The sequence below is a fragment of the Salmo salar genome, chromosome 17, assembly GCF_965601325.2.
Source record: "Salmo salar chromosome 17, fSalSal1, whole genome shotgun sequence".
Classification (NCBI taxonomy): domain Eukaryota; kingdom Metazoa; phylum Chordata; class Actinopteri; order Salmoniformes; family Salmonidae; genus Salmo; species Salmo salar.
Window position 1 is genome coordinate 55,586,619 of NC_138307.1, and position 14,272 is coordinate 55,600,890.

The 14,272-nt window shown below is 44.5% G+C and overlaps 1 protein-coding gene across 7 annotated transcripts in view; it reads right to left on the reverse strand.

Annotated features, from left to right (window-relative positions):
- The window catches only part of LOC106576205 (filamin-C), a 77,692-nt gene extending 63,723 nt beyond the window's left edge, over positions 1-13,969 (reverse strand). For 4 of the 7 annotated variants that reach the window (XM_045699801.2, XM_045699798.2, XM_045699800.2 and 1 more), the window contains exon 1: positions 13,047-13,968. In XM_045699801.2, coding sequence (XP_045555757.2) covers positions 13,047-13,425 — 379 coding nt within the window. In that variant the 5' untranslated portion in view covers positions 13,426-13,968. Of the gene's footprint in view, positions 1-13,046 lie in introns of all 7 variants that reach the window. The other 3 variants (XM_045699794.2, XM_082963877.1, XM_045699792.2) reach the window with 1 other exon arrangement.
- Positions 13,970-14,272: the final 303 nt, after the last annotated feature.

Consider the following 14,272-nt stretch of genomic DNA (forward strand, 5'->3'; position numbering starts at 1 on the left):
TGAGGGAACTGTAAGGACCCACGTCCTCATCAACACTACGGTACAGACAGAAACCCTACACTTTCTATTATACTTAGAGGAATCTCACGCATACTGTATAGCGACATAAACACAGACACACATACTTATGCATACTGTACGTGCAGAACAGATATCAATGTGAACCCATACACTAAGACTGGCCCATACATATGGATCACACAGAAAGATGGCACAGATAAGGGGAAGGTGGGATATCTAGTCAGTTGTATAACTGAATGCATTCAACTGAAATGTGTCTTCCTCATTTAACCCCTCTGAATCCGAGGTGCGGGGGGCTGCCTTAATAGACATCCACGTCTTCGATAGAAATGCTGTGTGTGTGTGTGTGTGTGTGTGTGTGTGTGTGTGTGTGTGTGTGTGTGTGTGTGTGTGTGTGTGTGTGTGTGTGTGTGTGTGTGTGTGTGTGTGTGTGTGTGCGTGTGCGTGTGCGTGTCTGTGTGTGTGTGTGTGTGTGTGTGTGTGTGTGTGTGTGTGTGTGCGTACGTGTGTGTGTACATGTGTCCATATGTGAGGCATCAGTGTCTCTGGAGTCAAGGCATTAGTGTGTGATTAAACGCCTCCCTCTCTCAGCCTCATGGCACCTGGCCTGGGCCTGCCTTTACAATATCTACTCTCTGTACAGGAGATAAGCTGTGTGTGTGTGTGTGTGTGTGTGACAGTGAGCAGACTACAGAGAGAAAGCACAGACTGAAAACAGAACAGGGCAGAAGACACAGAGAGAGTTACTACATACTATTTAACTGAAATATGCAAACTAACTAAATATGCAAACCATGCAGATGAGTTTGTCTTCTGAAGAGTGGTAGATGTGCTGTGGAATGGCAGATAGATACAGTGTGGTATGCCAGTTATACCATCTGTATCACTGGCATAACGCACACCCCTGCAGCCCCAAGGGCCCCAGATAGCATTTGAACACATCATAAGCCATGGCAAAAAAAAAAAATTAATTACAGGAAATTAGCTGCAAAACTGCAGAAGAAATGCTCTCTCTGCCCCATGACAAAATGTTTAGAATTGTAGGAAGGGCCTTGATCAGACCTTGCAGGGAAACTGCTGATATTGTGTGTTTGTGAGTGCTCTTAGCAGATGGAAAGGATCATTAAACACCACTCTGCTGTCAGATCAGGACTCCAATGCTTTCCACAGTTGTGTCAAGTTTGCTGGATGTCGTTGTGTGGTGGACCATTCTTGATACACACAGGAAACTGTTGAGCGTGAAAAACCCAGTAGCGTTGCAGTTCTTGCCCTTAAATCTTTTGTCTTGCTCATTCACCCTCTGAATGGCACACATACCCAATCCATGTCTCAATTGTCTCAAGGCTTAAAAACCCTTCTTTACCCTGTCTCCTCCACTTCATCTACACTGATTGAAGTGAATTTAACAAGTGACATCAATAAGGGATCATAGCTTTCACCTGGATTCACCTGGTCAGTCTATGTCGTGGAAAGAGCAGGTGTTCTTAATGTTTTGTACACTCAGTGTATGTGAGTGCATACGTGTGTGTGTGTGAGAGTGAGAGAAAGAGAGAGAGAGTGTGTGTATATCTTTGAGTGTGTTTGAGTGTGTGTATATTTGTGTGTGCGTGTGTGTGTGCATGTGCATATGTGTGTGTGTGTGTGTGTGTGTGTGTGTGTGTGTGTGTGTGTGTGTGTGTGTGTGTGTGTGTGTGTGTGTGTGTGTGTGTGTGTGTGTGTGTGTGTGTGTGTGTGTGTGTGTGTGTGTGAATTCCTCTGACATTTTCATAGGCCTTCAAACTCACCATGTGAAACATGTTGTGAATGACAGAGCGTGCCTTAAACTCCATTCACAAGCGTATCTCAGGAGACCCAGAACAGTCATTCATGAAAAAGCCTCACCAAAGAAAACATCCCAAGGGCCAGAGCATGAGACAGGCAAACATGAGCCAAAAATGGATGGAGAGAGTGACAGGTAGAAACCCTATCTTAGCCCATAGAATGAACAGCCAGCTGTTTTGGCTGCTTCAAAAGGGACTACATCTAATTGATAAAGGATGTGGGTGTTACAACTATATCATTTGAACTCCCCAGCAGGTTTGTAATGTCCCAGTGTCACTCAGACACACATTCTTCCCTGGTAAGATAAGGGAGAAAGACTCAAGCTGTTCTCTTCATTCTCACTAACAGGGGTGTTGGTGATATAAGTGCACGTTTCTTCTCTTCTGATCTGTCCCAGGTAAAGGGGTGTGTGGAGTGGCAAGTTCATGAAGAGCAGAGGGAGTTTTCAAAGGGTTAATGTATTCATTTTTTCCCCCATGCTGAGGGACAAACATCTGGGCGCTACACAGCTGGGCCCTCCCCCACACCCTGCTATCACTCCTCTTGCCTCGCCTCACCCTCACCCCCTTCCCCCAGCCTTGCCTTGACCTGTCATCAGTGCCTGCAGCAGGGTGCCAGATTCCTTAAAATCCCCGATTCGTGATGAGCCTGGGAAATATCCGAAACATGTTATCAGTCATTTTCCCCCTCCGTCGTGGTCCTTTCCCCCGCTCTGACCTCACAGCACGCCAATGGAACCTGCCCTGCTCTCTGGGAGGGGAGGAGAGAGGCCTGTGCCTGGATAAAGCCAAATTCCCAATCTGGCAACTACATAGGGACCAGGAGAAGAGTGAAGATGAATAAGGGCTTAGATCAGGCAACACCTTGGGGAGCAGAGGGAAGTAGAGTCAGGGTCCGATCTAGCAACCCTGTAGGCAGCAGACTAGAGAGAAATGGATTAAGGATCAGAATGCTGATGAGATCATTTCTGGGCTGCTAACAGCAGTTGTGCCTGACACCAACTGCCCCAGAATGCACTTGGCGATTTCTCAGGGTCCTAAGAAGTGTGTGTGTAGACTACAACAGATTGTCTATTTAGCTTGGAGGGCACTCCACATACACTAGGTTACATTATACTGTGACAGACATTGAAAGGGGACCTTAAGTGACGTCACTGACACAGGGTACCATGTAACTACCTCTCTGTTTTTCTGTGTCTCTCACTTTTGACCAGTCAGTTATAAAGGCTACTGCTCTCTGTTCTGACACTCCGGATTTGAGTGACTCAGTCTACGCAGAAACACATAGACACACACAAACCCCCCACACACGCAATCAGACACAAACAAACACACACACACACACACACACACATTCCCAGACATCCGTCGCTAGACTATCCTAATCCAGTTTCCGCTTCCGCTTGGAAGTGGAGCCACCATGAACCTGACTCATGGCCTCTAACTCGTGACCCCAGCAGGCCCAGCTGGCACACTTGGTGAGGTGCTGATCCTTTGCCCTGTCGCCCTCTCAACTGTCACCTTTCTCACCCTCTACCATCTCACCTTCACTCATCTGCAGTTCTCACCCCCTCACCAGTCTTCCCCATTCACCTCACAGACACCTTGGACCAGGATATGTTTTGTACTAGCAGATATTGTTGGGTCAATCTCTTTAGATAACCTTAGAGACCTCAACCTACCTATGCCAGGCACCACAGCACTGGATGTTAGCTATGTCGAAGAGCGAGGGCAGATTCAAACCCAACCCATACTCCATTCTCAACTCCAGAACCCTCTCTCTCTCTCTCTCCCCCCTCTCTCTTTCTCATCTGTTACTCTTCTCTCCATATTATATCTTCCACTGTGTAATCGTGCAGTCCAGATGGGTTAACCCTGATAACCTGTTTCCACCAGAAACCATTAGGTCATCCCAGCTGTCTTAAACATGGAAATTGTGGAAATGTGGTTTGGAAACGTTTTGTTGCTATGGACACTGACCCTATCTATGGTTATGGTGCCAAGTCTATGTGGACAGAGTAACAAACAAAGTGATGTGCTGTAAACTCATATACCCAAACATCCTCACAGGAAGGAGGTGGCTGTGTCACTGCCTGACATATAACATCACCATAAACATCAGGACCCCTTGGATTAATTCCTCTCATGATCAGTGAAAAAACTTTGTGGCTAGTCATAATAAACATGCAATGACACGGGTTCAAAATATCTAATCCCAACCAACCCTATGATTTTGGTTCTCTTGGCTGGACTCAAAGGAACATCGACTGTCTGGTAGGTCTGTCTGTTAGAAACGTCAGTCTCTGGAATAACACGTTATGTTTAACCAGTCTCTCTCCCTGACCATCGCATCCCTCTTCCACTCACCCTATCCCCTGTTTCCACTCTTCTCTTCCTGTCCATCTCTCTGTCTCCTCTCTACTTTATCTTTCACTCCACTCTTAATCTCTCTCTCTCTCGCCAGTGGAAACTGCTCTGTGGTCCTTGTTTGACCCTGGCTGTGGTGCCGTGCTAAAGCTTTTACGAGCAGTGCCTTTCGGAACATTTAACTTGTGGACGGACTTCTTCCTCTCACTATGCTCCTCCGCATGCTTTTCGACTCACGCAGACCACTGAGATGGAGAGAGGAGAGATGGTGAAAGAGAGAGAGAGAGAGAGAGAGAGAGAGAGAGAGAGAGAGAGAGATAGAGAGAGAGAGAGAGCAGGCAAGAATGAACAGGAGACAATGAATGGATTCTACTTAAGTGATAATGCCAGAGAAGCTGGTGTCTGAAGGATAGTGGCACGGGTGTTGTTAGGCCTTCGTCTCAGGCCTAACAACAACGGCTTCGAGGGCATTATCACTTTTATACAACAAGATTCCAACATATTCAAATAATGATTGACATATTTTAAGAAAAAATGTAGTTTTGATTTATTTATTTATGCTACTGTATTTCCCCCTCCACGATATATAGTCCCGACACAAATCTAGGGTTGATTCCCAAGCCGGATGGTCGTTCATTCTATCGGTTCGGTTGCCAGAGACGTGGCCCAGTCGTTAAGTCTTTTTGTTCTAAAACTATGGACGTGACCCAGTCCTTCGTTCTAAATCTTCCCTAGCCATGATAGCTTGCAAACTTCTTATCCCTTGCTTGCTAGCTAGCCAACTTTGGCTAACACAGTCACGTCAAACAGTGCAACCAGAATAACAGCAAAGTAGCTGCATTTGAGTTTGTTTGAGTTGTTTTCTAATGATTTCTTTTTTTATACATCCATAAAAATGAGCTAATGATGTACGGTTTCGCCGGGCGTTGAACATTTGCTCTCTCGCCAGCCCACTGTTCAGAAGAAACTGAAGCTGGAATGAAACTGCAAACTAGCTGTATTTAGTGTTTTTCTATAGACATTTCTTTGTGTATATGCCAGTCTGTCTGTCTCGTCCCGACTCCCGACACGTTCATTACCATAGGACAGATGGAGATTGCTTCAATATTGAAACAATGTTACTAGTGTCGGAGAGACAGACAGCGAGGTTATTACTAATCTCCGCTGTTGAAAACCAAATGCTAGTCTAAAAGAAATGGAAGATGATGTCTAGATGTTTTTTATAGTGAAGATCTAGTATATAAATTGCCTGGCTGAGATGAGACAGTGGATTGTGCAGTCAGCTGGAACAGAGTAAATAGGCATTTCAAAGTCATAGATTTAGCCGGTGGTAACTTGTGGAATAGACACCAGATGGAATATGGTTTTAACCAATGAGCATCCAGGATTAGACCCATCTGTTTTATAATCTCAAATACCTGCACTTCTGCTAAGGTTCATTGAATCCAAAGATGGAATGCAGAGCATATCCTCAGCCTCCTATGATAACCAGTGGAAATACACAGTACATCAATGCAGTATTCACAGCTGGATTACTGTAGATACATGGAAATATGTGTTGTTTTAGCCAGAATACTATATAACACAGCAAATTGATTGTTACACCAATATCAGTTCAGGGGTTCTCAGTGTGAGACTGATATTGTCATTAGACTGTATGTGTTTCCACCTCATTAATAGATCGTACATATAGCCCATTCAATTCCCTCTACCCAGACTGCAACACTAAACACATGGCCCTCTAACAATGAGGCGACATATTCAACTGGCTGTTGAAAAGCTGGACCTTTTCTTAAGTCATCTGTATCTAAATACTGTACATGACACAAGAGAAATGGCTGGAAGTCTATGGGAGGAGAAACAATATAAATCCAATATAGAGGGCTTCCTTTGTAAAGAAAGATATTAACAGGGGGTGCTGTGTTTTTGGGGGAGGTGGTGGTGGTGGTGGAGCTGGTGGAGGTGGTGGTGCAATCAGAGTTATTATCCTCTATTGGCTAGCCAGAGTTTCTTATCCCTGGTGGCTGCAAGAGAAGTGTGTGGGGGGGTGAGTAGGGGGGGGTTCTGGCCCTGCTCTGACATTCTTCTGAGCTGACTGCCTCTGACACATGTTAACAATTAGAGACACTGTTGTAGGGAGAGAGAGAGAGGGAGAGAGAGAGAGAGAGAGGGTGAGGAAGACAGGGACAGGGGAAGAGAGAGAGAGAGAGAAGGAAATGAAGAGAGGGCGAGAGAGAGGGAGAAAGAGAGAGGGTGAGAAAGAGAGAGAGAGAGAGAGAGAGAGAGAGAGAGAGAGAGAGAGAGATTGAGATGACGAGACAGAGACCGAGACGAAGAGAGAGAGAAGGAGAGACAAAAACGATGGGGAAAGAGAGAGAGTGGTCTCACTCACTTCCCTCAGCTCCTGTAAAGTAAGAGAGCAGGGAGTGTGTTGTTCCTGAGAGGAGAGAACCAGTTGAAGGATCTGCAACAGTTAATACGTCTACTACCCCATAGGGTCTACTACCACAGAGCCTGAACACTGTCTAACACCAGGAGACCAGGAGCAACTTGGAACCTCAGCGTGTTGGGGTAACATTGGGGTAAGGTTACATTTTTATCACACACACCAGAGACTTGCTGAAGGAGTGAGATCATCAACGTAAGGACCAGTCACCACCACCAACCTCTCTCTCTCTCTATACTGCTATCTCTCTCCCTCTATCCTCCGGCTTCTATCCCTCTCTCTTTCTCCCCTATCCTCTCCCTGTACTCTCTCCCGCTCTTCCTCCATACTGCTCCCTCCCCCGCTACTCTCTCCCACCCTCCATCTTTCCCTTTTTCTCTCTCTGTCATTGCTACCCACCAAATAGCACAGTCATGTCAGAGACCCATTACAGAACCACAGCATTTAGCCTTGGATAGTGATACAGGAAACACACACACACACACACATACACACAGCTACTACTGGAGGTACCGCAACTTTCCCCTCTGTTAAATTCACAACTATGATGTGAACCCACAATGGGGTCAATCATACCGCAGTCAAATAAAACGGCCAACCAATCAGAGGGCCCCACTCAACTTCTCTGTTTCTCTCATCAGGACTGAATACCTGACCTCTGTGACTGACCCAAACTTAAGGAAAGCTTTGACTATGTACAGACTCGGTGAGCATAGCCTTGCTATTGAGAAAGGCCGCCGTAGGTAGACACGGCTCTCAAGAGAAGACAGGCTATGTGCACACTGCCCACAAAATGAGGTGGAAACTGAGCTGCACTTCTTAACCTCCTGCCCAATGTATGACCATATTAGAGACACATATTTCCCTCAGATTACACAGATCCACAAAGAATTCGAAAACAAACCCAACTTTGATAAACTCCCATATCTACTGGGTGAAATACCACAGTGCGCCATCACAGCAGCAAGATTTGTGACCTGTTGCCACAAGAAAAAGGCAACCAGTGAAGAACAAACATCATTGTAAATACAACTCATATTTATGCTTATTTATTTTCCCTTGTGTACTTTAAGCATTTGTACATTGTTACAACACTGTATATATACATAATATGACATTTGTAATGTCTTTATTATTTTGAAACTTCTGTATGTGTATTGTTTATTGTTAATTTTTATTGTTTATTTCACTTTTGTATATTATCTACTTCACTTGCTTTGGCAATGTTAACATATGTTTCCCATGCCAATAAAGCCCCTTGAATTGAATTTAATTGAGAGGGGATAGATAGATAGATAGATAGATAGATAGATAGACAGACAGACAGACAGACAGACAGACAGACAGACAGACAGACAGACAGACAGACAGACAGACAGACAGACAGACAGACAGACAGACAGACAGACAGACAGACAGACAGACAGACAGACAGACAGACAGACAGACAGACAGACAGACAGACAGACAGACAGACAGACAGACAGACAGACAGATAGATAGATAGATAGATAGATAGATAGATAGATAGATAGATAGATAGATAGATAGATAGATAGATAGATAGATAGATAGATAGATAGATAGATAGATAGATAGATAGATAGATAGATAGATAGATAGATAGATAGATAGATAGATAGATAGAGAGAGAGAGTGAGATATACTCATTCATCAAAGAGCGAGGTTCTTACTTTATGAGTAAGCAAAATCTAATGTCATAATGGATGGTCTGTTTGAGTCATACTGTCATATACTACTGTGTCTTAGTGCCGGGAAAAGGGAGACCCAACTATTCAGGACCCCCACCTAAAACCCTCCTCAGCGCCATACGTCTCAGTCACCTCTTCCTAGCAGGCTCGCCCCGTCATACCCTTGTAATTTCCCTCTCCGCTCTCACGGCCCCCTCTCTCCACAACCTCTCTCCTAACCCCTCTCATTCTCCCAACTGCGCTGCCTCCTCTCTTTTAACTAACCCCTCTTTCACAGTCTGCTCCCCCGCCCCCTCTCTCTGTGCCACTCTGGGGCTGTATGTGGGTCTATTTTAGGCACCTGTTAGTGGAGGGAGCCCAGAGCCCCAGCTGTCTGCCCATCAATCAGCCGCCCCCTTCCCCAAATGAGTGAAGCTGACCTGGGCCAGGCTGGCCCCTCACTGCCCCTCCAGACTACCACACTACCAGACAACCAGAGAGCCAGAAGGCCAAACCACCAGAACCAGGGGGAGGGGGATATCAGTCTGAATTTCCTGTGGCAGTAACCTTTCCTGTACTTACTGGACTTCCAACTCTCCAAGTCACACACTCTGTGACACACACTGACTTCCAACTCTCCAAGTCACACACTCTGTGACACACACTGACTTCCAACTCTCCAAGTCACACACTCTGTGACACACACTGACTTCCAACTCTCCAAGTCACACACCCTCTAGTCTTCCTTCCCTGCCTGCTGGCATCCAGACAACCAGAGAGCCACGATACACACCATGAGTGTGTGTGTGTATCGTGTGTGTGAGGGAGAAAGACCGAGTGAGTGTGTGAGTGTCTGTGTGTTCTCCAGCTCTTCTGTTACCCAACACTCCCCTCCACCCCCCACTGAGAGAGAGAAAGCCATGGCAGGTGCCCTTCTGGAAGGATCACTCTTATCACCAATGTCACTGAGCCACCCTGGTCCGGTCCCTTCCCAATGACTCTGTCTGCTTGTTGACCCATTTCCCCCTTTATCACACTGCATCCTGGGTAGCCCTAAGAGATATTACACCCGATAACCCCTCAAAGCTGACCCAGTTTCAGTTTGACCTGAGGATGGATCAACAACATTGTAGTTACTCCACAATACTAACCTAAATGACAGAGTGAAAAGAAGAAAGCTTTTACAGAATACAAATATTCCAAAACATGCATCCTGTTTGCAATAAGGCACTAAAGTAATAATGCAAAAAAATTGGCAAAGAAATTACCTTTTTGTACTGAATGCAAAGCGTTATGTTTGGGCCAAATCCAACACAAGAAATAACTGAGTACCACACTTCAAGCATGGTGGCGGCTGCATCATGTTATGGGTATGCTTGTCATCGGCATGGACTAGGGAGATTTTTAGGATAAAAGCATTGGAATAGAGCTACTGTAAGCACAGGCAAAATCCTAGAGGAAAACCTGTCTCAGTCTGCTTTCCAACAGACACTGAGAGGCAAAGTCACCTTTCAGTAGGAAAGTATCCTAAAACACAAGGCCAAATCTACACTGGAGTTTCTTACCAAGACAACACTGAATGTTCCTGAGTGGCCTAGTTATAGTAGACTTAAATCGGCTTGAAAATCTATGGCAAGACCTGAAAATGGCTGTCTAGCAATGATCAACAACCAACTTGATTGAGCTTGAATAATTTCTTTGAGAATAACGGGCAAATATTGTACAATCCAGGTATGCTAAACTCTTAGAGACGTACGCAAAAACAGTCACAGCTGTAGTCGCTTCCAAAGGTGATTCTAACATGTATTGATTTAGGGGGTGGAATACGTATCTATTCAAGATATATTACTACTTATTTTTCATAAATGAAATCAAATATAGAGTTTTGTCAAAGTGGAAGAAACAATCTATGATATTTTATTTTATTCATGAAAAATAAAACAGTAATATATCTTGTGTGGATCCTTGACAAAAAAGGATAATTAAATCCATTTTAATCCCATTTTGAAAACATAACTAAATGTTTAGAAAGTCAAGGGGTGCAAATACTTTCTGAAGGCACTGTATGTGACAGAAAGTAAACAAAGTGTAATACGAAGAAAACAACAAAGGCCAGAGTGGGAACTGGGGTCTGTACCACTGATGTCTCTTCAGAATAGGGGAATGGTACACTGTAAAAAAGAAATGACATACCATAAAAAAGGTACATATTGTACCTTTTTTACAGTAATTTATAGGTAACTGGCTGCCAGTAAATTATGGTAAAATCAACAGGATTTTTTTCCCAGTGTACCACAGAACCTCTAATCATATTGAATGGTCCAGTAGCTGGGACCTTCAGGTATTCCATAGTCTTTGGTGGTCTTTACACCTTCAAACAGTTGACACAAGGACAAATCTAACACCAACACACCTAAGGCACTGCTGAAACAACTGCTGTGTGTGTACCAACCCCTTGCCATCCCATCTTGTTGCCCGACCTGTTTGCAGTCTGTTTTGCTGTTGGTAGGCAGAATGAATGGCTGTTGCCATGCTCTTATCAAGCCTTGGCCAACACAGCCACAACACATCAGCACAACAGCTGTTGACAGCAAGGTGGGATGCTTTGATGTGCTGCCTTTGCTCATGAACCTGTTTAATATTCTGAGAATAAATATAATAGCATTGATTAGTTTCAAGGCAGAAAGCTCAGCCAAGGACCATTTTCCTTAGAACCACATATTCTCTGAGCACAAGGTGCATTCATAAATCACTGTTATAAGGCTCAGCAACAGAGGAGCCCTCTACAGGGCCAGTCTTAACAGTAGACTACTGTCTGTCCAGCTGGCTGCTGCATCATCATCATCATCATCATCATCATATGCCACCAGGGGTCTTTTCAGAGTCCCCAAATCCAGAACAAATTCAAGAATGCGTAGAACCCATATTGCATGAAACTTCCTTCCATCTCATATTGCTCAAATAAACAGCAAACCTGGTTTAAAAAAACAGATAAAGCAACCGCACCTCTTCCCTATTTGACCTAGATAGTTTGTATGCATGCATTTTTTATTTAACTAGGCAAGTCAGTTAAGAACAAATTCTTATTTGCAATGACAGGTTACTGGGGAACAGTGGGTTAAGACAGGTAACTAGAGAACAGTGGGTTAACTGCCTTGTTTAGGGGCAGAACAACAGATTTTTACCTTGTCAGCTCAGGGATTCGATCTAGCAACCTTTTGGTTACTAGCCCAACATTCTAACCACTAGGCTACCTGCCGCTCCTGCCGCTAACAACTTTTTTTTTATGATGTAGTTCTGTCCTTGAGCTGTTCTTGTCTATTGATGTTCTGTATTGTGTCATGTTTCATGTTTTGTGTGGACCCCAGGAAGAGTAGCTGCTGCTTTTGTAACAGCTAATGGGGATTCTAATAAAATACCAGAAATACCAAAAAATACCCCAAAATCATCACAATCCACATTAGATGCAGTCAGGGCCATCAAGCTGAGCCCCTGCCTCTCTGATGTTGTTATTGGTTCTCCAAGAACATATCCTACATCCTGGAGCACTGATTCTATAAGACCTGGTGGGTAATGTCATCAGATAAGATAAAATGTGAGTGACGTACGCTGAGTGTACAAAACATTAAGAACAGTTGTATGGACTGACCAGGTGAATCCAGGAGAAAGCTATGATCCCTTATTCATGTCACCTGTTAAATCCACTTCAATACATGTAGATGAACGGGAGGAGACAGGTTAAAGAAGGATTTTTAAGCCTTGAAACAATTGAGACATGGATTGGGTGTGTGCCGTTCATAGGGTGAATGGGCAAGACAAAATATTTATGTGCCTTTTGAACGGGATATATACAAATGCTTTGTAGACTACTTGTTACTTATTCATCTTTATTTCACATATTTGAACACATGAGATAGAGATGCCAAATTACTACATCATTCAAAAGCAACTACAAAGTCATTGCCTAATTAAAATGGGAGACTATCCATTCCATGAGAACGCTCCAAATGACTCATTCAGTATTTCATTTCATGAACAACAAATGACAGCAGCCAAGTTGGTTAAACCTGAGATTGTAATGACTCTCATTTGGCAGTGTCGCTTCTAATGGGACCATGCATGATTTACACAGTAATAACACACAGGAATCCAGAGGCATGCACCGAATCCAGAGTCTCTCTGTTTCCCGGATACAGCTGAAAGCAGTCTTTGTCGGGCAGTCAGAAAGGGGACATTTCTTGAATGGCGCATCCTGAACACATCGCGCCGTTGTCTGGTCACTCTTACGCACAGAAGTACATATCAACGACGTGCGTAATTTGCGTCAAAAAGTACAGTGCATTTCATTTATGCACTGTTTATAACGCATGCAACAGTTATGGAGAAGTCTATACAGTGAAAACACAACTCTGAACAATATAATTATGGAACAGTCAACAACACAACCAGGAATAATTTTAATTCGAAATTAATTAAAGCTGCATTGCGCATTACGTTTCTATAACATCAAAGTATGTTTCATTCATTTTGAGGAGAAATCAATCTCAGACTCGTTCCCCTGACTCAAAAACGCCCTCTAACCAGTAACTGTATCCCCAAAAGTGGCTACCCCAGACAGAGTGGACAAAGCAACAACTTTCAACATGTTCCGAGAAACCCAACCATTGCGCTATATCGGTCCTAAATGCAAACACCACTTACCTATCGATACCAGCTTTATGTGTTCTCTCTCCAAGAATTCCAGCGCGACGGACACATTTTCCAGTTTCATCTGTCTGAAGTTAGGTCTGGCGTGGTACTTTCTGTACATTTTCTTCTGGCTCAAAACCTCCAGGAGACCAATGAGCTTGAGCCCGTCGGTCAGGTCTTTCTGTAGGTCGTTGATCCGCTTGTTGAGGCACTTGAGGTGCTCGTTACACCACCTGGTGAAGGTGTTCTGTTGGATTTTCTTCCAGGGCGCATCCTCAGCGAGGTCCTTCTCCGTAGCCGGCATCTCCTCTTCTTCGTCGTCACCGTTGTCCGTACTCTGGTAGTACTGCGGCGGCTGCTGCTGCTCGTAGTAAGTATTATTGCTCATCATGTTGTCGGTTTCCGTGCCCTTTTTATACCACAATCAGTGGGGCCAGTGTGTGAACGTTACGACACGCAAGGGAGCGTGGAAAGAAATAAAAAAAAAAGTTTCTTGTGCGCCAGTGCCAAGCTTGCGCACTGGCGGTGAAAACAGTTAGAAAACTTGGAAAAATATGAAAGAGAGAGTAAGTGAGATTTTCGTTTGTACTTGTGATTGGAGTGGAGCTTGTCCGTTTAATCCGTTTATCGTTTCCAACGTGGACGGTCCCCTGATTTTCTATGTATCAGAATAGTGAAAAAAGTGGTAGCTCCAATAGACACCTTGGCACGGAAGAAGAATAGACTGTAGAAAGATGAACGCGTTGTCTGTACAATGGACAGCACAGGACCGCTAGTAGCCCTACGAAGTCGGTGGCGGCAGCCCGCTTGGTGATGTCCGTTACACTTGAGTAGCTAAATGAAGCTCTAGGCAGGACAGGGTTTTAAAAAGCTCGGCACCCCTGAAGTTCGCGTCAGGCCCTTGGACTCCCTGGAATGCCCCCGTCACGACCATATACAACTGCAGGATGGGTATTCTCTAATCAGACGGAGATAGCGAGACGCAACACCATTGGGTAACATAAGAGAAGGGGGTCAACGATTGGCCCTGGGGCGCCATAACAGTTGTGACACTTCTCTTTATTTTTAGGCTCTCCAAACTGGGCGAGGGGGACGGAGCTTTGCGGTTGTTGTAAAAGTGAACGGTGACCAGGACCTACTGGGCCGTTAATAACAATTGGACTATGAAGGGAAAATGATGCCAGCATCTTCAATAGATCCAACCTTTACCAGCCAGGGTTACTCTTGCTGTCACTCAT